At 42.8% G+C, this 25,120-nt stretch overlaps 1 protein-coding gene across 2 annotated transcripts; it reads left to right on the forward strand.

The window, feature by feature from the left end:
- Positions 1–3,699: 3,699 nt before the first annotated feature.
- DHTKD1 (dehydrogenase E1 and transketolase domain containing 1) lies at positions 3,700–23,792 on the forward strand (the record flags this gene model as incomplete). 2 transcript variants are annotated; one of them, XM_082009250.1, is made up of 17 exons in its annotated part: positions 3,700–3,922; positions 5,751–5,906; positions 6,652–6,863; positions 8,663–8,857; positions 9,178–9,447; positions 12,573–12,744; positions 14,313–14,511; positions 15,356–15,668; positions 16,756–16,840; positions 17,729–17,868; positions 18,120–18,270; positions 19,493–19,599; positions 20,689–20,853; positions 21,238–21,320; positions 22,447–22,616; positions 23,136–23,221; positions 23,691–23,792. In XM_082009250.1, the coding sequence occupies exons 1-17, from the start codon at positions 3,757–3,759 to the stop codon at positions 23,790–23,792; spliced, it is 2,772 nt and encodes a 923-aa protein (XP_081865376.1). In that variant the 5' UTR covers positions 3,700–3,756. The 2 variants fall into 2 exon arrangements, with proteins under 2 accessions (XP_081865376.1, XP_081865377.1); XM_082009251.1 differs by having other exon boundaries at positions 3,700–3,913.
- Between the last annotated feature and the right edge of the window lie 1,328 nt (positions 23,793–25,120).

Here is a 25,120-nt window from a genome sequence, read left to right on the forward strand (position 1 = left end):
CGGTATTCAGAGAGGAATCACAGTTGTGCCAAATACTGGCCTAATGTAAAATCTGTAGGTGTACTGAGTATTTCCTTGCAGCCAAACCCAGAAAATGATCTTTTTTGCCAAGTGAGCCGATACTCACATGACTTTTTTAGACCCATCTGTTTTATTCCCATGATTTTTGGAGATTATAATCACTGTTTCCTAGAAAGGAGCCACATTTTAGTGTATATACTCTTCCAAGGTGTACAAGCTTGCATCTCATCCTGTTAAAATAAATCACATTTGCTTATGTCCAGTTGTGCTGGTTTTGGCTGGGATAGAGTTAATTTCCTTCCTGATAGATGGCATAGTGCTGTGTTTTGAATTTGGGATGAAAATAGTGTTGGTAACACACTGATGGTTTTAATTGTTGCTAAGCAGTTGAGGACTGTCCAGCTTCTCATGCTGGCCTGCCAGCAAGAAGGCCGGGGGTGCCTGGGAAGCTGGGAGGGGACACAGCCAGGACAGCAGACCCAAACCAGCCAAAGGGATATTCCATACCATACGACGTCATGTTCAGTATATAAACTGGGGGAGTTGGCTGAGGAGGAGCTGCAGCTCGGGAACTAACTGGGCATTGGTCAGCGGGTGGTGAGCAATTGTGCTGTGCATCACTTGTATATTCTTTTATCATTATTATTATTATTATATTTTTTAATGTACTATTAAAGTCTCTTTATCTCAACCCGCAAGTTCTACATTTTTTTCCGATTCTCTCCCACATCCTGCTGGGGGTGGGGGAGTGAGCCAACGGCTGTGTGCTTGTTTTAGTTACCTGCCAGGCTAAACCACACCACCAGTCCATCTTGACACTCAGATCCAAGATAACCTCTCTTCACCACATACCTCCAGCTGGCAACCTTTGTCAGGACTTCATGGCCAGTTTTGTCGGGTTGATACAACTACTAAAGTGGCAAGGACTGTAATCCCTTTAGAAATACTCCCAGATGATGATGATTTTGTATTCAAAATATTGCAAGTTTAGATCTGCTAAGTAGTCAGCCACATACTATTTAGTATATACAACCTTGATTTTGAAGTGTTTCTTGTTTTAACTAGAACATCAGGTAGTAATGAACCTCACACAGGAATCTTCTCTAGGACAAGCTCTCTGTGCCAGAAGAGTCAGGCCAGGAGAGTCCCCTTGCAGACCCAGAGCATATGCCCTTAGCAGCAGTGTTTCTGCTGGCACAGGTACCACTTTCTCACATTTTGTCATGAACCAAAGTCAACAAAACCTGTTGTTGACCTAGATATAGTTGCAGCACGGCTTTTGCCATATGTAATCATGTCCTACACCAGATGACTATGCTGGCAAAAGTCTGTAAAGTACTTTAAATCTTTATTAACTGAATTTTGAATCACAGAAAAAAACCCAACAAGTTGACTTGATGAGATATATATTCCACAAACCCATGCTTGGACTTGATTAAACCGGTCAGTGAAGCCATATATACAAATATTCCATTACTTCTCTGAGATCCACATTGTGTGACTGAATCATCTCATTTAGTTCTTTTTTAACTTTGGAAGATTTTTAATGTTCAAACCTATTCCTCCTATCAGTGTTAATTGGGAAATACTCAACTAGATCTCTGTCTGCTTTAAAGCAAAACCACATTGATATCTGCCATTTGCTTAAGAGCTCTGGAAGAGTATTGCATCATCATGCAATCTGCCTGCAACATTTGTCTTTTTCCCCAAGTACAGAACAGAAATACTTAACTATATCAACCTTTTCTGCCTCTACTGTGAACTCCACAAAATCATATAATGTTGCAACATTATTTTCAATGTTCTTTTGTTCTGACATACATTGAAAAAATCAAAGCCACATTTTTACTATGCTTTACTGTTGACCACCTGTCAACTGTCCTTCTATAGCTGTATCCTTTTGCCACCTTTGCAGCTCCAAAGGTTATCCAGCGGGACCGCCAGGTCCTTTTAAGCTGAACAGCTTTCCAGCTGGGCAGCCCCCAGAACGTACTGGTGCTCCTCCTTGGGTACAGGGTTTCGCACTTTGAAAGTGCTGTTGAACTTTGGCAGGTTTGTATCAGCACATTTCTCCAGCCTGTTGAGGTCCCTCTGGATGGCAGCACGACCCTCTCATGTATCAGCCACTCCTCCCAGTTTTGTTTCACCTGCAAACTTGCTGAGGGTTACACTTTACCCCATCATCCAGATCATTAATGATGATGTTCAACAGGACTGGACCCACTACAGATCCTTGGGGTACACTGCTAGTTACCAGCCTCCAACTAGACGTTGTGCCACTGACCACCACCCCCTGGACCCAGCCATTCAGACAGTTTTCAACCCACCTTTGTCTGCTCATCCAGCCCACACATCACCAGCTTGTCTGTGGGAGACAGTGTCAAAGGCTCTACTGAAGTCCAGGCAGACAATATGCACTGCGTTCCCCTCATCTACCAGGACAGGCCCTTCATCATAGAAGTTTATCAAGTTGGTCAAGCATGGTGAAGCCATGTTGACTACTCCTGATGACTTTCTTGTCCTTCTTGTGTTTGAAAATCATGACTTGGGGGAAGAGTGGCTGGAAAGCTGCCTGGCAGAAAAGGACCTGGAGGTGCTGGTTGACAGCTGGCTGAACATGAGCCGGCAGTGTGACCAGGTGGCCAAGAAGGCCAACAGCGTCCTGGCCTGTATCAGCACTAGTGTGGCCAGCAGGAGTAGGGAAGTGATCGTGCCCCTGTACTCGGCACTGGTGAGGCCGCACCTTGAATCCTGTGTTCAGTTTTGGGCCCCTCACTACAAGAAGGACGTTGAGGTGCTGGAGCGTGTCCAGAGAAGGGCAATGAAGCTGGTGAGGGATCTGGAGCACAAGTCTTATGGGGAGCGGCTGAGGGAACTGGGGTTGTTTAGTCTGGAGGAGGCTGAGGGGAGACCTTATCGCTCTCCACACTACCTGAAAACGGGTTGTGGTGAGGTGGGTGTTGATCTCTTCTCTCAACTAAGTAGTGATAAGACAAGAGGGAATGGCTTCAAGTTGCGCCAGGGGAGTTTTAGTCTGGATAGTAGGAAAAATTTCTTTACTGAGAGAGTGGTCAAGCATTGGAACAGGCTGCCCAGCGAGGTGATGGAGTCACCATCACTGGAGGTGTTCAAGAAATGTGTGGATGTGGTGCTTTGGGACATGGTTTAGGGGGCATGGTGGTGGTCTGTTGACGGTTGGACCTGATGATCTTAAAGGTCTTTTCCAACCTCAATGATTCTGTGATTCTTTGAAATGGTTCACAGGCACCTGAAAACTTTAGATGAAGCTTTCAGATTTTGTGAAAACTTTGTTTTTCTGTAACTCATGTCTTTTTCTGGTAGGTTTTCCAGAGCTGATGAGGTGACTATGTCTCTTTCCAGCCTAACCACAGTCCCCCATACCATCTACACAACATTAAGCTTCGATACGTTTCGGGAGAGGCTGTTCAATAGGAAATTTAATCAGCCTTTTAACAGGAAAGACCCGGGTACACGAATGTACCTCTGAAGTCGCTGGAGGGATCAGAGAAGTACTCGGGGCATTCAGATTTAAAGGCCGTACACCGGGCCGAGCCCCTGACCGACCCCCGCCCCCCTCGCCCAGGCGCCAGTTCGCCCGCGGCCGCCAAGGCCGCCTCAGCGCTCCGGGAGCGCGGCGGGAGGTGGCGGCCCCGCCCCGCGCGGGGGCGGTGGCGGCGGCGGGGCCGGTGGTTGGCGGGCGGCAGCGCGGCGGCCATGGCGGCGGCGGCGGCGGCGGCGAGAGCTGTGCGCTGCGCTCTGTGGTGGGGCGGCTTGAGGCGTTGGTATCGTACCGAGCGCGGCGTGTACGGCTACAAGCCACGGAAGGCGGCGATCGGGCGACCGGCGGAGCCGCGCGGTGCCGGAGCGAGCGGCAAGGCAGGTCGGACAGCCGCCTCAGGGAGGCTGCGGTGGGTTGAGGGGAGGGCGGCGGGGACGCCCCGGAGGCATGTGGGGGCTGCTCGTCCCGCCGCAGCGAGGGGCAGGCTGAGTCTCCGCCGCGGCGGCTCGGACTGCGCTGGGCAGCCCCGCGCTCGCCTCAAGGGGGGCGACGGTCCCGCGAGCGCTGAGGGGCCCAAAGTCCGGCGGCGCCGAGGCGTCGATCTGAGGCGCTTTATGTGTTCTCGTCGCCTTCCCGAGCGCCGCCCGGAGCCGCTGCGTCTCCCCGGGGCCTCCGGCGGGTTTTCGCTTGCCGTAAGGCAGAGTTTGGCCTCCGCTCGGCCGAGGGCTGAGCGCGGTGCCGGTCCGTTCCGCGAGGACGTTCGCTTTGGTTCCCCGGCACGCCGGGGGACACTTTGCCCAGCTCCGCGGGCAGAGCTGGCGGCGAGTGGCTGAAATCACTTTGGTAACGTGCTCTTGTAGAGCTTTACTGCTCATAAAGGCTCCTGTGCCATGCGCCTGGGATTCCTCTTTTTTGTATTCTTGCAACTTGAGCTATCTACGTACAGACAACTCCGCTGCAGCAGTAACTGTGATGCTTTCAGCTCAGTTTTGTAGTGCACAAAAATAATTTCAAGCGGAAAACTCTCTGGGGTAGGAGTGTCGTCCTTTGCATTGACACCTGAGGAAACGCCAGTAGGAATTAAGCCCGTTGCGCAGAAGCAGGAGTGAAGCCGGTTTGTTAGCTCCTGCATGCCGAGTCCCATCCCTAAGTAGCCTCCTTGTTAAGCAAGGGTAGTGTTAATATATACTTATGTTCATTTTAATACTTGTTTTTTAAAGGGTTTCTTGCTGAGAGTGCTGTGGGAGGCATTAGGGTCATGTTCTTTTGCTGTAGTACCCGTTAGAGAAAAGCACCTGTTTGAACGAGCCGACTGCGTGAATGTTAATAGCTGGAGCAGAGTGCTGGCGATGGAAATATGAATGTCAGAGAAATAACTTTGTGAAATGGTCTCAGAAGCTGTGTTGTTTTGGAAAATCAAAGTCTTAAGACCTGAGTACTGTCAGCACTGTGTCTTTATCAGGGCAGACCACACACACATTAGAAACGCATTATAAACTGGTTCATATCATTAATTTATAGCAGAGTCTGCTTGCAATATATTTTATTAGTTTACAGTTTATTGACCTGGTCTGTGGCTTGTGTGCAATGACACTAAAGTTGTGCGCGTGATCTTTCAGCTGGTCAAGTTTTGCTTATGTCGATAATTTTTTGACCTCAATGCAAAATGCCTACAACAGTGTGTTGCTGGTGTCTGTTGAAAAAAGAGTTCACATACTTGAATTTTGAGTATGTCTGGCTCAGCTCGTGCACATGCTAGTGGCTCCTGCAGACAGAGACTTTTTTTTAAGTCATGGGACCTAAATTATTGTTAAGACTCCATCCTCCTGTTAGAAGGGAACTAAGTGATATGATTGGGTTGGCTGATGAAGTAAGACTTTACACACTGGTAATGTGCCATTCTTGAGTTGGACATATCTGTTGTAAAGAGACTTGAAGCAAAATGGTGTAGCTTTTTATATGTTTACAGGAGCCTAACTATGAAGGGAGTTGTGGGGGAAATCTGTAGTGTACTTGCTTGAAAATTGGATGGGTGAGCAGATTTAGCAGTTTAATGATGGAGCTGTTGTGGGGTGATAAGGTGAAAACTACTGCTTAGAAAAACTGTATTTCCAACCAGAACCTGGACAAAATACTCCTGTGTTGGTTCTGTACATGGATTAAATGTGAGCATGTGTGTGATACTGTTCTGCTTGCTTTCTGTTTTCAGTTGACCATGCTCTTGCTCGTTTAGTAACTGCATACGCTGAACATGGCCACAAAGCAGCCAAAATAAACCCACTGTTTGCTGGCCAGGCTGTTATGAACATGGTACCCGAAATCCAAGAGTTGGCTGAAGTTCTTCAAGGGCCCCTCATTACTACAGGTGAGTCCACAGCCTTATCACAGCGAATTCTCTTCATGAGTGATTTACTGAAACGCTGTGGCCTTTGTGGAAGAGCCAAATATTGAATGGTGGTTCAATCAGTAATGAAAAGTTGGATGGAAAATTGTTAGCTGCAGCCCACTTACATGTTTGTTGCAGAAATCATTGTGTAATGAGTGGCTACCTTCTAGCATCTTTCAAAACCATGGCAATTTTTACTTGGTCTTCCAATTACTGAGGTTGTACATTAATTTCTTGTGTTGCTGTAAAATTCTATGATTTAGCATAATACTTAATACTGTAGTGAAGCTGCCAGGGCACTGGGGCAGAGGTCAAGACTTGTCTTTTCTTGGATCTCTTAGACTCTCGCTGTGACCTTAAAGCATGGAGAAGGCCCTCCTTTGTTCATTTTCCCCACCTGCAAAACAGGTGCTTATTTACTTGGGATGGAGCTGGGATTGCAGCTCATTTCTCTGAGCCACAAGATACAGAATGCTATGCTGAGTCACAAAAACAGTGACTTTGTGTCATTCATGGTAAACTCTTTCAGAAAGGCATTTTGAGCACCTTACAAATAAGCAAGAGACCCTCATTAGTAACACTGAAGTGCACTTATAAAATAACTTCCTGCGTTTTGATGTTAATTTGTATACTCGAAATGTTAATGTAATTGCAAGACAACAGTTTAGGTCTTAGTGCTTCCCCTCCTTCCCCAAAGTGGCTAATAACATTTATTTCTCACCAGGGCTTCTAAACATGGGAAAAGAAGAGGCTTCCCTAGAAGATGTGTTGGCTTACCTTGACCATATATACTGTGGGCATATTTCCATAGAAACAAGCCAGCTTCCAACTTTGGAGGAGAGAGAATGGTTTGCTAAAAGGTTTGAAGAGCTAAAACAAGAAGCGTTTACACCTGAAGAGAAAAAGCACTTGTGCAAACTGATGTTGGAGTCCCAGGTACCTTGTTCACTATTATTGGATTGTAACAGAGTCATCATGGAGTCCGTCATGAACCCTTTACTGCTCCAGACATTTGTGCAGAAAAAGAACAATTGCTATCCTGAAAGGCTTTGGCAATGTGCAAGAGGAAGGAGTAAAAGGTTTTGCCTGAAAAAGTGCAGTACACAAACGCAGGAATCTTACCGGAGGTGGTTGTTGAATTTACTTTGCAGCCATTATTGAAACAAATAGTGATACCTTTTGATTTGTATTGATTACTTTGGAAACTATTTCTAGGAAATTTTTTCCAGCCACTTCCAAACTCAAAAGGTTTTTAGAACTAATTAGAACATATATTGTGTGTAACATATTTGTTTATTGTCTGGAGACACAAATAATGACCCTACAAACTCATGAGTAATCAGTCTTCAAAAGTGAGATCCTCTTAGGCTAATGGTATGGAAGCTTATATGAAATGTAACTGATGGGAATGTAAGGTTGGGCAGACCTCTGAAATTTTGTGCTCTGGTATAGCTGTTCTTGGTTTTCTTTTCACCCTCATGCTGGTCTTTTTTACTAGCTTTAAAGTATGATGTCTTTCAAGGCTTTGGAAGAACAAAACAGATTTGGACTGAGGTGTTAGCCACGTAGCACTGGTAAATTTGCTGCTTTTCAGTAAAGGAACTTTTGTTCAATGCACTCTGTAAGGAAGTGAAAGATGTATGTACTTGCAAAATGTATAGACAAAATTTATTCCAGTACTTCTGTACTGTGAAAAATTTTCTTTTTTTCTCCCTTTTCTCCCTGTGTTATCCAGAACGATGGAAAGGTAGAAGAGCAGGGTGTGTGAAGGTGTCCCTGTTTCCAGTATTCCAAGTGGAAGGAGGGTTAAATGTAATATTTACCAGTGACTGAACAGAACAGAAGTATATGGCACATTTCCTATTTTTCTCGCCTCTTTGGCAGTTAAAGGATTTGATAGTGACGCAGAAGGGTGAAATGAGGACCCTGATAAATGTGCTATTGACTTCAGTATGACCAGAACTGTACTTAGAGTGTAGAATTTGACAGGAAAAAAACCTGCTGCTATGTGTGATTAGTTTTGTGTACATCATTCCTCAGAACTAAATGTTGCATATCTAGGAGGTGTTCAGCAGTTGGCTCGGATCTTTGGCTATGGCTCAGTCTTCCCTTCTCAGTTACAGACTTCGTTTATTTTCTCTCTTCAGTTGTAAAACACTACAAACACTTCCACTGCCTCCAAAACTTTGTCACTTGTGAGAGCTGTCTAGGAGTAGATGAATGGAGTGAAGTGGGAGGAGTGAGAGGGAAATGAAGTAAATATAGATTCATTTATTTTCCTTCTCTCAAGCATTCTTCTACCTATGTATTAAGGACTGGGCCTAATAGTAATCAAAATGAAACACTTTCTTCTTTGTCACTTTGCATCTTGGGATAGTTAAGGTTTATACTATAAAAGAACACCATTCCTTCATTTCCACCTCAAATAGGTATACTGTCAAGGAATCTGTAAATTGCTCTGGTGGTATATTTCTTCTGCATCTCCTTCCATGTTAGATAGAGATGGTTTGGTCCTTGATCCAATACTTTTCTGCTTAAGAGGAGATAAGAGCTGATTTCTTGTCATCATAGCTTCTGGTCTCAGACTGTGTGGGTGGAGAATGAACTGAGACTTTCAAGGGTGATGCTTAGGTTTGTATGCCTTAAAGGAATAAACGTAAATGATACTACAATTTTATGAACAGAAGACTGCTGCTTAAAATAGCCTAATACTGAAGTTCTCTTGTTTTTAATAGGAGTTTGATCACTTCTTAGCCACGAAGTTTGCCACAGTGAAGCGATATGGTGGTGAAGGAGCAGAGAGTATGATGGGTTTCTTCCATGAGTTGTTCAAGATGTGTGCGTACAGTGGTGTGACAGACATCATTCTTGGAATGCCTCATCGTGGAAGACTTAATCTTCTCACGGGTTTACTTCAGCTTCCACCTGAGGTAGGAGATTCATAATCTCTCTGTCAGTTTCTCTATGACTGGTTTATTTGCAATAAAATAATACCCCAAAAGTTGATCATGTTGCAAATGCTGGAGCAATAAAAAAGTTACGGGTGTGAGAGTGTTCTCCCCTCCTGTCAGCACTTTAGCCAAATGTCCACGGGAGACTCTTAAAAGAACTCTAATTAAGGGATTTATGTGCTGTTATCTGAAGCATCCTTGCAATTTTAGGAGCAGGAGGGCCTACAGTTCTGTAAACATTCTTCTTTCAATGTTCAATGACTTGGAAAGGGGTTTTAATCAAATTTATCTCCATGCAGCTCATGTTCCGTAAGATGCGTGGTTTGAGTGAGTTTCCAGAGAATTCAGCAGCCATTGGAGATGTTCTCTCCCACCTGATGTCTTCTGTAGATCTTGACTTCGGTACCCACAGGCCTGTGCACGTCACCTTGCTGCCTAACCCTTCACACTTAGAAGCAATCAATCCAGTGGCTGTGGGCAAGACACGAGGAAGGCAACAGACTCTGCTCGATGGAGATTACTCCCCAGAGAGCTCCGCACAGCCTGGAGACAAAGTTATTTGCCTGCAGGTATTTTGCTCACAATTTCTAACTGATCTTTGTAAGACTTTCTGGACTAGCACGTGAACAGAAGTGGTGTGTGCAGAAATATCAAACAAAACTGAATTAATGAAGAATATCAAGAACTGGGATCCTCTTTATCCTCAAGAAAGAGGAGGGCAAGGAAGATTTCCAGGTGACGTATGTGATGATACTGGCATTTAAACAATTCCACTTCTAAGATTTCTGAAGAACCGATTCTGATACTTTCCTTTATTTTGATAATACTCTGCACTGAGAGCCATGTGTGCCTTTCCTCACAGAGCACTTCTGCACTTAAACCACCACTGTTAACCTTCTTACAAGTTAAATGGATTTGCAAAAGAGCTATCAACAAGGTTGCAAAATATACAGGAGGAGTTAGAATTTTGTCATTTTATCATGATGCTGTTGAAGAGCTGCTGGAATTGGGTTTTAATCCTTGAACTGTTTTTTATAACTGTGGAGGCAGACCTAAATAGTTCCGTGACAGATTTTCTTTTCTTGCATTGTATTCAACTTGAAAATACAAGTGAGTTGATCGCTTAAACATTTTTAAAGCTGGGCGTAAAAATGAGTTGGGGCAGAACTGTTCTCCTGTGAAATACAATAAACATGGAGGAAGTTACAGGTAGAAGTGAAAACATATTTCAGTTAAATAAACGTTTTTCTTCCTTCTGGAAGGATGTGAATACTGAGAAAAAGCAGAAAGGAGAATATGAAATATTGAGAAAACTGGAGGCAAGTTGGGTGTTTTGTGTTTTTTTTTTAAATAAAAAGAGACTTTGGGACATGCAAGTGCAGGAGGAAAGGTTTGTTGCCTGGTGCATCTTCTCCTCATCTTTCAGTGCAGTTATGTCTGTTAATTTGATAAGATACTACTGCTTCTTAGATTCTGTCTGTCTCATAATGTTAGATCTTCACCGTGTAGTGATGAAGCTGCTATGACTCTTTAAATAAAGATTCTTCAGGATAAATGGACCCTCCCTATGCAAGAAAAAATTAACTTTTTTGTTTTCGAAGGGGTAGGTGGTAGGGAGGGTTGCATAGTGGAGAAGAACAACATTTAACTCCGAGCTAGCCACCTCTGTGTTAGTAAACTGACTCAAAGTATTCCCAAAAGAAAGAAAACGTTTCATGTAATGTGAGCATCAGTACTCACAATTGTGTCTTTAAGAAGTCCAAGAGTTGGATTTAAAAAAAAAAAAAGGCACATTTTTACAGTTGTGGCTGTTAACTGCTCTCATTCACTTAATCGGGAAGAATGAGATGAAAGCAGGCACCTCCTCTTTCAGAATCTTGGTTTGCAAATTTCTCTTTGGGCTTTGTTTTCATAGCGCTGTCTCTCCAGAAATGTAAGCTTAGGAACTCTGAATTGAGGTTTACTCTGGCATTTGTTCTATTCTTCCACTAGCCTGAGCGCCAGAGCTTGAGGGTAAAAGAGTAAAGATCAGCTCAGGTGCCAATGTCAGTGGTGAGCCTAGTTGTCCAAGGTCTGATGATCTTCTTTTCTGGAACATCACTGTGCTCAGCATATATGAAGACTATAAAACTCTTCTTGGTTAAGTACTGTGGACACTTCTTGCAGTGTTTAATTGTTCATCTCTGCTGAAGAGTAGCTTAATTTCCACCTTCTTCTCACATACCTTAACTCCACTTCCTGGACATCAGGCAACTACTGGTGTTTGTGATTTGAATGGAAATCTGAGAATAAGGTCTCCCTGAAATGAAGTTTACTTTTGATGTTCCACTGTCAGTATCATTGTTTGGTGAATTAAACTTGATGGTCACCTTGCTTTTATGTTCTTTGCTAATGCTGCCCAGAAAAAACATGTGCTAGCAAAAACTGTTTCCAGCTTTCTGCTAGAATGAGTAAAATCCTACCTGCACCACAGGAATTGAATTCTCTGGGGTTTGAGATGTGCATGAAGAGTCTTGTGTAGTTGGATAGTTACACTGTCTGTAGGCTTTAATGCTTTGGGAAGTACTGAAGGCCATAAAGTTCTTTCACATGTTGTAGGGTCTTTGCTCATATGGTATCACCGAGATACATAGCCTTCTTAGGCAGCAGAAGAAACCAGAAGGGAAAAGTGAAAACCCAGCACTTCGGGAACAAGCGTAGCATGATAAGAGAGAGAGTGGGGATGCTGTGTTGTCTCTCTTGCAGTAGTTAACTTTGGTTTTCTGTAATGCCTTTAAAAAAAGTATCTCTATTAGAACTGTATAAAGCCTGGTGCTGCCATTTCACTGGTTGATTGCACCTCTACTCTCTTTCAGGTGTACTGGCACCTGCAAAAGTTTCTTAAGGCTTGAAACCATTATCCTGTAACTGGAAAGTAGAACTGTCATCTGGTTTCAGTAAGAAACTGCATCAATCTGTGTAGTGAATTTGATCTGCAAAGGATGGAATCTGCGTTCTGAGGAAGCTATTCATCAGTGGAGAACTTTCTCTAGTTTCAACATATTGAAATGCTAGATGATACCCATTCTAGTATTTCTAACCCTTTTGGAAACCTGGGTTGGATATCACAGTAGTCTCCCCTCCCCTTCCAAACCCTTTTTTTTTTTTTTTGGTGCAACATTTATTGCGAATTTGAAATTTAACTAAACTTAAATTTTATTTCCTTCTGAAAGCTTTTATGTGCTCGTAAGTGCATCCATTCAGTTCCTTTTCCACTTTTTTCCCCTCTCGTGTCTGTTCATCAGCATTTAACTTCCAGCAAAGTGTGTAGCGAATGCTGTGGTGACTGGCTTCCTTCTGTTCAGTGGTCAGTGACTTGCTACTGACTGCTGCAGCTTTGCTATAGCCATGATACTTGCAGTCATTTGTACACTGCTTGGTCAATTTTAAGAGGTTATAGGTCAGTTCCAAGTAGGGATTACATCAGGCAGTCACGTACAGATGTTGGCTGTTACGACCTTGTGTTAGTGGTAAGACTATATGTACTCTCAAATCATGAAAACAGTAGTCTGAAAGCGGTTAAGTGGATTCAGCTGAAACTATATCTGTTCTACCTACTCAATTTAAAAGGTCTTGCTTAATGAGTTATGGTTTTGATTTTGCTGTTCCTTCAGAGTTTTCTAATAAGACTTTTCCATCTTCTTCCCTAACATAGGTTCATGGCGATGCTGCTTTCTCTGGGCAAGGGATTGTTCCTGAAACACTGACGCTCTCTAATCTACCACATTTCAGAGTTGGTGGGAGCATCCATTTGATTGTTAATAACCAGCTGGGCTATACCACTCCTCCAGAGCGAGGAAGATCATCTTTGTACTGTAGTGATATTGGTATGTATAGTTGAATCAGAAGGAAGATTGCCTGTTGTGTCAGAAAGGATTTTTAACTCCAGTGTGAATATATGCTATGCGCTTTTTATAGCGAGTGCCTATCAACTCTAGGAGTTAGATTAATATATCTCCATGATAGAGTAGAAATTAAAATTATTATTATTACCTCCTGCTAGCAAAAATTCGGATGCTAAAAATACACCTTTCCCTGTGTGCTTTATGGCAAAGACTAAATATCAAGGGAAAATCTTGTCATACTTTTACAGGATGTTATAAAATATTTGCAAGATTACTGTCAAGTCTTTAACTCATTTAATTTCTGCCATGTCAGTGACAACTTCTAAAAATGTATTGTGATCGAGTGTATAATACATGTAGTTTAAATATATCTTGCTAAATTTAATCAAAATCATTCCAGTGTGTTTTCAGAGCAAGATCTATAAGTCAGATACCCCTTCATTTTTCTGTTTTGTTTGTTGTCAGGTGAACTTGTTGAGCTTTTAATTGAAAGATGAGGCTCATGCCATTTCTAACCTTAAAATAGAAGTCTTGTTTTGGACTGCTCTTTCTTAGTGATAAACAGATGTACTATAACCAGCAAGATCAGAGACATAGTAGGTAGTTCCCTTGTGTGATCCTATAACTAAAAATATACTAAGGTATATTTTTAAACCTTAACATCAAGTGTCTGCATTTGTCTCTTACGGTTTCATCAAACCAAACAGGTAGATTCATTAAATCTGATAAGGTAGATAACGTATGTTGTTACTACTTTTTCCCTGGGCTGGTTTTGTGTTGTGTGTATGGGGAGGGTTTGTTTGTTTGTTTGTTTTTGTCCATCCTTAGTTTTCCTTTCTTCTTATCTGGTCAGGGAGGAGGGGGTGTTACCCATTTGAGCTTCAGGATTTTACTAGGGAGGGAAACCTGACATGCATCAGGAATGGCTGAATCATCTTAATTTCCCAGAATTTAGGGAGATAAAGTACAAGAGGAGCACTCTGCTGCTGGGAAGATTTACAGCCAAATTGTCATACAGGAGAGAGTGTTAAGACATTTGAATTTTGCAGTATTCTGTTTAATGAAGAGACCTTTCTACCTAGAGGAGCAGTGGATAGAATGACTACTAACAAGAGAGAAGATTGTTTCTGGGCCCATATGAATTCATAGTAGTGATAGCTTAGGATAAGAAGGAAACAAAACTCAGTTTTTGTTCGAAAGCGAAACAATCAAATAGTTCTCTCCCATTCCCTGCAGACATGCACCCATTTTAAGACAATGCAGGAACTGTGTACAGAAAGTCCTCTGGGAATTTAGTGCTGGTAAAGAACTTTTGCTCAAACTGTGGCGAATACAACAGGTTGGGCTAATTGGACTGTCTCTTGGGGAAGACTCCTACTCCTTACCCCAGCTGTCATCACAAAGAGCATCATTTGTGGATTTGTTTTTGTTAAATACACTTCACATGAGTTCTCTGTAGTTCTCTACTCAGCAGAGAGTAGGTGTGTGTTCGCTTTCTTTGGAAGGGGTTCGGTGTGATTATTGTTGTTATGTTTTTAATCCCTTGGCAGGTAAAATTGTTGGATGTGCAGTAATCCATGTGAATGGGGATGATCCTGAAGAAGTTGTCCGTGCCACTCGACTGGCTGTTGAGTACCAACGCCAGTTCCGGAGGGATGTGATAGTAGACTTGCTGTGTTACAGGCAATGGGGCCACAATGAACTTGATGAGCCATTCTTCACCAACCCCAGCATGTACAAAATCATTAGGTAAGGGTAGCACACCTGACGGGGGAACCCAAGATGTACTTGTGTCTACACCAACGCAGTATTGCCTGCTACTGTCATAGAGGTCTCTGTCTAATGAAGATCCTTTGCCATACCAACAAGCCTTTATGTAAGTGTAGCTACACTGTCAGCAGCTCTTGACTGAGTTGTGAGTCTGGCAATGATGTGTTAACGAAGGTAACCACTAGTGTTGGTTCTTGAATATACAGCTTGATGCCTCTTGGAGAACAATCTTGCACATGGCCCTTGGATTTCAAATTCATGATGGCTAGTAATCAGAAGGCAAAGTTGTCATCTATGTGCCAGAGGGAGGTGCAGATAATGTGGGAGCATGGGCAGGAAGCCAGTATGATGTTTGTCTCATCTTTGCCCGATCCTGCTGCTTCCAATGGGGACTCATCTTTATGAGCATTTAAATGTATTTAGATTCCATCCTTATCCCCAAAGAAAAATACACATAAAAATCTACTGGCCAATGAATTCTGTTGTTTTAGGTGAACCATTTATGGAATGCATGGCCTGATTCTCAGCTAATACTGAAATCCCACTGTAAATTTGTCTGAAGAAAATATGCATGATTGCACAGAGTCAGTCTAGTTGGGAGGTTTTTTTACTTGAAAGACTGTAAAACACATACCCAAGAGAATTGTTATCTTTCTGGAAATGCCAGGCAAGCAAACTTGATGCAAATGAGTATAATGCACCAGGACATGATTGATTTTAGTTTTCCATGGTACCTGACAGCAGTAAGGTGGCATTTCCTTCTTCTGCAGCGACACTGTTCTCAGGCTTAATGTCTATGGGGTTTTGATTCCCTCCCTGACAGATCCCGTAAGAGTATCCCAGACACATATGCAGAATACCTAATAGCTGCTGGGCTCATGACTGAAGTTGAAGTATCTGAGATAAAGACGACATACTATTCTAAACTGAACGATCATCTTGCCAACATGACTTTGTATAGTCCACCTCCTACCAACCTGCAGGCTCACTGGAAAGGCTTTGTTGAGCCTTCTGCTAAAATTACCACTTGGGACACAGGTATGCCTGTACCGCTTCTGCAGTTTATTGGAGTCAAGTCTGTAGAGGTGCCTGAAGAACTCCAGATGCACAGCCATCTTCTGAAGACCTACGCACAGGTCAGTAGGGCATAATGCTGCTTCTAGTCCCATTGCTTAAAGATGTGACCCATTACAGGAAAAACTCTAAACACAGCAAGATTGCCAGTTAGAGAATAGCATAGTATTCTCTAGGAAAAACAGCACTCTGTCTTTTTTGAGGCTGAAATTATGCCATTTTTTCTCCAGTTTTGAAGACAGACACGTCCTCTCTCCCAAATCTAACCATATACTTAATTTTGTTATTTCAACAATATTTTGTTGCAATGAAGAAAAAAGTGTATATAAAATACAGTTTATTTTTCATACAAGTAATAGAAGCTATTATGATAAATTACTATCATTTATATACTTTATGATTATAATGTGTACTTTGTGAGAGAATGAATCAGGAACTTGATAATAGTGTACACGGTTTCTAAAGCCAGTAGTGAGTGTTTATGTTAAATATATATAAATAAGCATATAATACACATGTAGCCAAGTTTGACAGTTTTTGATAGCTCATAAGTTTGTGTGCAATAATTGGATTGCTTTGGGTTTGTGAACGTTCCCCTTTGAATGATGACCATGCACAGGTGTCTAGTTGGCACCTCATGTCTAGAGAGGACATGAGTTGAATATTTCAGAAGGCTGATGTTCTTGCCTTCCCAGCCCAAGGCAAGAACACCACAGCTGGGTATGATGGTTTGTCTGCAGTTCTGCAGGCCACAACAGGGGAGAATTCTGGAGACTGAAATACTTACACCTGGTACCTTTCATCACTGCTGACCAGACAAAGCAAAAGTCTGTCAAGAGCACACTCTGTGCTGTGCTAAGATTTTAATACTTTTAGACTAAGATCTAATTTGTCGGTCCACAGTTCGCTGACTGGTAAGTGAACATGTGGGTCATCCATGGTTCTGTGGTCTTCAGGGAAACCTTTTTTAGGATGTGCTGAAATAAGAGTACGTGTATTCCAAACCAACCTCAGCTGACTGCAGGAATATAGCAATTCTCTCTGCAGTGGTTTTGTTTTCCTAGCTTCTAATATTGATCTGTGCCACAAAAAGAGGTATAGATGGGAAAAGGCAAAGTAGTAACTTTTCCTTCTTGTTTACTGGTTTAGTCAAGAGTTCAAAAAATGGAGGAAGGAAAAAAGCTGGACTGGGCAACAGCTGAAACTTTAGCGTTTGGTTCCCTCCTGAGCCAAGGTAAGAGGGAAATAGACAGCAGATGATAAAACATTTTTGCTTTGATGACAATAAAGTATTAACATTAGACTACTTAGGTGTTTCTAGGTCCAAAGATTGATGTGAAGTATAAATTTGACAGTTTGCATTTGCATGGTACTAACAGAAGGTAAATGAGTCCTGTATGTCACTTCCCCAGTTGCACCAGGGGAGGTTTAAATTGGATATTGGGAAGAATTTCTTCACCAAAAGGGTTGTCAAGCACTGGAATAGGCTGCCCAAGGAAGTGATGGAGTCACCATCCCTGGAGGTATTTAAGAGGTGTAGATGTGGTGCTTAGGGACATGGTTTGATGGTGGACTTGGCAGTGCTAGGTTAACTTCGATGATCTTAAAGGTCTTTTCCAACCTAAACGATACTATGATTCTAATATTTGTAGATTGGGTACTAAATTTCTTCAAAGAACTGTTGCTCCCTCTCACCCCCCCAAAAAAGTTGGTGCATAGTAGTAAAACGTGAGCAATGCAGCTGACGTTAGTGAAGTCTCCCATGCGCTTATCTTTTAGAGTGTTTCATGCTGCAGTTTCTTCCCCGCCCCCCCCCCCCCCATTTACATATGATACAGAATGCACATATTTTGCAGTTTGCTTCAGGAGATTGAACCATTTACCACAAAATAATTACTGGCTGCAGAGAGGAGAAAAGAGAAATGTCTGAGCATCTCTGTGCTTGTGAGTTGGAGCTGCAGCTGGTTAAGAATTCCATCTCAGGTTTGATGTTGCTGATGAGGGGAAATCCAAGAAGAGACGTAACAAGAGAAGTAATATTTTAGGAGTGGGGAGTTGTTGTCCTGCATGTTTTCTTTTTACATGAGTTGCTAATCAAGTGTTTTGTTTATTGCTTGGCAAGGGTTTAATATCAGACTAAGTGGACAAGATGTTGGCAGAGGAACCTTTAGCCAACGACACGCGATGTTGGTTTGCCAAGAGACAGATGATACCTACATTCCTCTGAATCATATGTCCCCAGAGCAGAAGGGTTTCCTAGAGGTAGGTTCTGTGGTCCACAAGACAACTTTCTTCAAGTTGTGCTGAAATGGAATATATATTTTAAAGCTACTGAGACATATGCAGGTAGCCTGTGTGTTCTGGCAAACCCCGGATAGACATAAAACCTGTTAGAGCACCCCCATTCTTTGTAGTTACCCTCTTCACAAATTTAACGAGGTCCAGTTCCAAAGGTTCTTAACCCTGGGTTGTCTCTTCTTCACCCACCCCTCCCAACGTTTTCCCTTTGTTAGGTGAGTAACAGTCCCTTGTCTGAAGAAGCTGTGCTTGGTTTTGAATATGGAATGAGTATCGAGAGCCCTAAGTTACTGCCAATTTGGGAAGCTCAATTTGGAGACTTCTTTAATGGAGCCCAGATAATATTTGACACTTTCATCTCTGGAGGTGAGTTTACAAGGAGCTAATATATTTAAAAATGAAGCATTTGTACTAAGCACATTTTCAGGAAATCCTTCATCTTTAAAGTAAAAGGGCAGCATGTTGAGGAAAGAATTCTGTTTTCTCAAGAAGTCTTGTGAGCTCGTTTGTGTGGTCTTGACTTCCCTGCAGCTTTTCTCTGAAGACAATCCATCTAAAATGAAAGACACCCCATCCTTGGCAGAAGACAGTTATTGCAAAAGGACAGTTGATTATATTAATGGCCTTTCTTCTGCCACCCCTCCCCATGTTTTAGTGTGTGTATATATATTTGATAGCTTTTTAGGCTGTACCTTTCCTGCTTGAGGCATATGAAAAATTCCTGAAGCAATACAGAAGGAAAATAGTGATTATTTAAAACTAACAAAAAAACCCACCACAACACCTTACAACCAACTCCTCATTTTGACTCTGGCATGTTTTCTGAGTGCTCAGATACTGCAAAAAGACCTCGCTGGGCTGGCACATGCTGAGAAAATGCTAAGATGGATTTCTAGAGTGGGATTCCTTGTATGTAAGTGTCCAGGGTTTTGGCATCTAGCCTCAGTTAGGCCTCTGTGCTCCCTCTATAATCATAGATGGAAATTCAGAGGCGCTCAACCACCCATCCCAATATCTATTTGAGGCTGGGATGAATTATCTTCTGGGTTTAACTGTAATCCCTTAAATAGCACAGGAGGTTTGATGGAGCCCAGGGGAACTAGCCTGTGGCTAGTACTGCTGTGTTAGCTAGGACTGGCTCATGGGATGCTGCCTGGGTTATACCTGCAGAGGACCAAATGACCAAGGTATGCAGAAAATATGCAATGAATTATGGTTAGAAGTTTTCTTACTGAAGAGAGTTATCTTTGAGGACCCCTGTTAGTCAGGAGGACAATTCCATTAAGAGGATTCTTGCATACTGTGGTGATGTTTTAGACTAAGTTTTAAAATCTTCACTGTGTCATGTGCTTCACGTGGAGACTTAAGTCTTCAGGAAGCCCAAAGTACATGCTAATTTCAGAAACTTCAGATATCTTATGTGTGCTGTTCACTGTTGTGAATTGCAAAATGCCAGCAGCATGTTTCAGGCTTGTATTTAATGATGTGGAAATTAGCTGTTCTTTTTTTCTGCAAAGTAATATGTGTTTTTGTAGATTTATGTTCTGTGGGAATCATTCTTTCCTTCCTTCTCCTTGTATGTTTCTAGGTGAAGCCAAATGGCTTCTGCAGAGTGGGATAGTAATTCTTCTTCCCCATGGCTATGATGGTGCAGGCCCTGAGCACTCGTCCTGCCGGATGGAACGGTTCTTACAGGTACCCCGCCACACCTCTCAGATTCACATATCCCCTATCACAGCATTGGCAAACCATGCTCTGGGAGTCTTGCTGCAAAATGCCACATTCCTGGTGTACCTGCTAGTGACAGCAGAAGCTGGAGACTTAGCAGGATCATAACTGTCATGATGAGATAGAAATGGGCTGGGCTGGAAGTGGAGGAAGAAAGGGGACTGTGATGAGAAGGTCTGGAAGTGGTGAAGAAGCAGTTTTGGTTTAAATGCTGCCACAACAGCTCTGATTCCAAGACTTTGAACCTTGTAATAAATGCTTGCTGTTCCTGTTGCATCTCTGTCACCTGCCCAAGTGTGTGTGGCAACATGAAATTTTGTAACGTGGGATTTGCATAGTGTTTGCAGAGGCCCTGTGCCCTCTGCAAACAGCCCTAGTGGGACATGCTTCAGTACTGCCTGCTGTCTTTTTTTTTTTTGATTGCTGCTCTTCAGCAATGTCACTGTACCACAGAGTGAGTCCAGTAGCAAGACAACTGCTGAATTGCAAATAGCAGACCTCTAATGAGCACTTCTTTTAGAAAACATTTTGGGGATTGAAATCAGAAGCAGGCAGCCACCCCCTTGAGCAAACCACTTACTTATCTGTCCACTGGGCACAGATCATACAAACAGAATGCTGGACACTCTAAATATCAGTTAGTAAATCTGTGGAATGTTTTTACAAAAAAAAAATTAAAATCCAGTGTTGTGCCCTTGTGACTGTAGTAAGTAAATGAATACTTTTTCAGCTGAGTAATGGCTTAAAGGATGGGTTTGCAGCATGTTTAGAGAGACACTGCCACTCTGATGGAGAAGACCTCTCCTCTGTTAGAAAAACTGTCATGCCCTGGTTACAGTGTGCTAGAAGGAGGCAGTTCAGATATAGTCTTACCAGTTAAATGCTAAAGCCATTTCTTCTCTGAAGTTGCTTTTTCCTGCAGTCAGTGTCTGAACTGGGATATTTGCTCCTCTATGCTTACACTAGTCAGTGTGCCTTATGTGCCTGGATTCTTGTTGGCATGTTTGACTCATGGCTTGCTTCTCTACAAGGTATTGCTGTGTTCCCCTTACGCAGATGTGTGACAGCTCAGAAGAGGGAGTTGATGGGGACCAGGTGAACATGTCAATTGTGCATCCCACCACCCCAGCACAGTATTTCCATTTACTCCGGCGGCAAATGGTCCGAAACTTCAGGAAACCTCTCATTGTTGCTTCTCCCAAAGTGCTACTCAGGCTCCCTGTAAGCTGAAAAACTTTCTTCTCCTTTTTCTTATTTTTCTCCTCTTCTGTGTTCTCTTCCCCTTTCTCTTTGTTCTTCTTCTGTGTTCTCCTCTCTCTGTTTTTCTTTTTGGGTCAAATCGATGGGGTTTTGCCTGTTCGGGGCAAGATAGGTTGAGGATTAAAGCTGGGTGGAGGTGAACTGGAAGTAGGGTTGATTCTAGGTCTGGTGGTGTTCTTGAGAATCTTACCATGCCACCTTTCGACTGTGGGAGTGGGAGCAGAAGGGAGTAGGAAGGTTGTGTCTTTTGTACTTACCAAAACCCTGTCTCTGTATCCTCTCCCCCACTCTGGCCTGAGGGAAAAAGCAGCAAGATTTGGTAACTTCCAGCTCTCCCCCATGTAGGCTGCTGTATCAAGTTTTGAAGAAATGGCTCCAAGAACAACATTCAAGCCTGTTATTGGTGACTTCTCCGTAGATCCTAAAAGGTAGCTCTGCTTTCTTGGAGGGAAAGCTCAGACAGGAAGTCCTGTCCCTTCTACCTAACAGCTCAAGTTTGAGGTCGTATGGAAGAGGTGAAAAATGGGGGAAAATGTTACTTTATGGTGGGTGTTTTAGAGTTTTATTTGGTTCTCTTTTCTTCTGCTTACTTACTGGTAGTTATCATATCTGCCTGCATAACTGTTCATTGTTCAGGCTTTCAGCCCTTGCCCCCACGGGGAGGCTGTGACCATAGTTGCTAATCTGATGAGTGCCATTGTGCACCATGCCCATTATCTAACAGTCACCGGGAGCAGCTGTTATGTGAAGAGATGCCAAATTTTTGCTCTGGTGTTTGAACACCTGAGCTGATGAAGTGAAGTTAGGCCAATAATAAATTGTGTCTGTATATCTTCCTCCCTTCAGATACGATTACAGAGAATCCTCTTCACAATGGGCAATTCTGGCCGCCTTTTTTTTTCCCCCGCTCCTAAGGTTCTTGTCTGGTCCTTGTCCCAGTAATACCAGAGTCTGACAGCATCCCTGATGTTTGCATCCTCACCCACAATCAAAAGGCTGAAATTATTTTAGCATCTTGTTTTGGGTTTTTTTAGTGGGATGGTGAGGCACAGAGGGTGAGGTTTATCTCCTTGCCTTTGTCCAGAAGGTTAGGCAGCCAAGACCTCTCTGATTGCTGGAGGGTATTGCATATCTCCAGCAAGCAGTTCCTCTTTGGCATGGGAGGGAATTTTCCTCTGGAGGTACTTCTCTCCCTCTCTGGTTTATTCTCTAGAGAGAGCGCATAGATGACTAGCTTCGACTAGGTGTTTAATTTTTAGATATTTAAAGCTAAGAGACATGAATCCCATTGTAAGGTAACTTTCCCAGGATTACTGAAGAAGCAGTACCTCTGGGCTTGGGCATACTGTGCCCAGAGGTTAGTTGGACACCTGTTGGAAGGGATTGGGAGGGAAGGGACAGCAAAGAGAAAAGATGGTCTATGGTAGCAATTTGGCTTCATAAAGTTGTCTTTTAAAGCTTGGCTGTTTTTTTTTTTTTTCCGAAAGTGTGAAAATGTTCTGGATGGAGTTTCAGTGAAACACTAAACTTTGAAACATCCCTGTTTTTCTCTAGTGTCACCCAAGTGGTGCTCTGTTCTGGTAAGCATTACTATGCTTTGGTGAAGCAGAGAGAGAGACTAGGAGAGAAACAGCATAACACAGCTATTTTGAGACTTGAAGAACTGTGTCCTTTCCCCCTGGAAGCTCTACAGCAAGAGTTGAGCAAATACAGCCGTGTGAAAGGTCAGCCAGATTTTTACCTTTGTGTTTCTGGACCCTTTGAAGTACTGAACTAAATCTGTTGCCTTGTCTTTTAGGATGAAGAGTTGTAGTGGCTCTTTCCTCTTTGCTCTTCCCCTCATACATCCAGTGTTTCTGGAGTGGGATAATACAAATGTTTACCACTTGTGCTGAAAGAACCTGTCTCTCTGCTATTGTTAGCTTCCATAAAGCACTATTAAAAATTGGAGTGAACCATTTGGGGCATTTTTTACATTGGTCTTTGCAGCCCAGTCCGTTAAGTGGCTTTTGAAAATGTTGGTAGAAAAGCAGAATATACCCACAGTATACCCTACTAGTGGACATACTTTTGGTTTGACTTTGCAAGCTGTGACATGCAAGGGAATTCAATCTGGCAAGCCTTCATTTAACAGATGCCAAGACAAAAAAGGCAGAGGTGCTACAAAAGAAAAAAACATTCTTTCTTGAGCTGCTGAAAAGATAAATATGTGTATTTGTAATGTACCCTTATCCTTCCTTTAGCCTTCATCTGGAGTCAGGAAGAACCACAGAACATGGGTCCATGGTCCTTTGTGTCACCACGGTTTGAAAAGCAGCTGGGAGTTAAGGTAAGATGTCCCCATGGTGTTTTAGCCTTTAAAATTAAGTTTGAAGTTCTCCTTGAATGCAAAATTCTGTAATGCTGACACAAAAACCTAATCCTGATGCCTAAACCAAATGCATGTTCTAATTTAAGCTACTTAAGCTCTTTATAGCACCATTTAGTGGTGATGAGCAGGAGTGGAACTTTCTTTTTACCAGGCATTTAGTCTAAGTAGACAGGATGATGAAAGATCCCAGGAAGGAAACAACATGCTTCAAGTGAGTAGGAGCAGAATCCAAAGCTGCTCTTTGCTCTGGCAGATCATGCACTGCAATGTTCTTGGAGCCATGGTCGTTGGAAGATAACTTCCTGTATTACTTCCAGCTGGCACTGCCCAATGTCTGACAGTAGATACCACTATGGCATCAGAGGACCTCAAGATGCAATCCTATGCTTGTGCTTCATTAATCTTTTCCTCCTGACTCAAATTTCAGCTCCGTCTTGTGAGTAGACCTCCTTTACCAGCCCCAGCAGTTGGCATTGGAACCCTACACCACCAGCAGCAGGAAGATGTTCTTACCAACACATTCATCTAAGTTTTCAATGGACAGACCACTCCTGCTGCCAGTCCTGTTTGGTGCCGACTCCTATGAAGAACAAAAGCCAGACCCTTCAGACTCTTAGTTCTCCAAAATGGGGAAAAAGAATGGCACAAGTTCTGTAATGATGAAGCAATTTTTTTCATGTAGGGCATCTCACCAAGATGAGAGGTGATGCCTGTTACTCTAGATACTTACTGTTCTCTTATATTTTCTGTAAAACATCTTTTTAAAGTTAAAAAACAATTTAAAAAATTCAGTCTGGGGGGCATATGGGTGAGGTGGCTATAAAATGCCTTGTTTCACCTTCCTTATCTGCACTTGATAGTTCCCTGGAACGGTGCATGTCTGAAAAAAGTTTCTGTTTCCACAGAAGTGTTAGTGCTCTTTGGTTGAATAAATGCTTCCCCATGCCTGGGAATGAGCCATTTCTATAGAAGAGTGTTGTGGGTTTTCTCATTTCTTTTTCTATGGGCCAGGGATGAAATCTGTTGCAGCTGTTGGTGCTCTTCTCAAGGCATAGGTTGTTAAAGCAGGATTCCTGGGGGGCTCTTTTGCAGGATGGCTCCTGAAGGCTTCAGCCACCACTGCTTCTCTTGCTTGGAGAAGCAGTGCTTTCACATCAAGCTTGCAGGGTGGAAGGCATGCTGCAGGGATTGTGCCATATTTTAGGACTGTATTTTGTAGAAGCAAAACCAGTTTCTAGAGGCTAGCCTGAAGGCTGACAGTACCTCCTACCTGGGAAATTCTTCTCAGTGTCCTCCTTCTGGTTTGTTGTTGGATTTTTGGGGTTTTTTTAACCCCAAGATTGTACTATTAAATTGGCCCATTTGTGTTGATAAGGAACATGTAACTTCTCACTAGTAAAGCTATAGGGAAGTGCATTTAAGAAACTTATATTTTTTCCAGTCCCAGGCTGCTGTGCTGTTTACCAGTTCTCATGAATGTGGCCTGTTTTCGAGGGCTCACTTCTGCTCATTTTCTTCCTTCAGTGGTCCTTAGTTCCCACAGAAAATCTTGCTTGAGCTGGAAGAAGGCTGAAGTTGTGACCAAGTAAGAGCAACAGAAAAGAGTCCAAAACTGGCAAGCTAAACAGAAAAGTGCTGTAAGGCAGGCTGCAAAGAGTTTGAGGGACAACTTGCTGAAAGGTGTAATAGTGAGGCCTCTTGCAAATACACCAGAAGCTGGAAGGGTGAGAGGTGGGAGAATGAGGAGGTCGAAGGGACTTCCCAAAAAAATCTGCTGTAGCAAAAATAACAAAGTATCTTGTTTTTTTCTGGTTTTGTTTTTTCATTGAGGGAGGTCCTCGTCTGGAGGCCTGTTGA

This window comes from Phaethon aethereus (assembly GCF_964289735.1).
Source record: "Phaethon aethereus genome assembly, chromosome: 1".
Lineage (NCBI taxonomy): Eukaryota > Metazoa > Chordata > Aves > Phaethontiformes > Phaethontidae > Phaethon > Phaethon aethereus.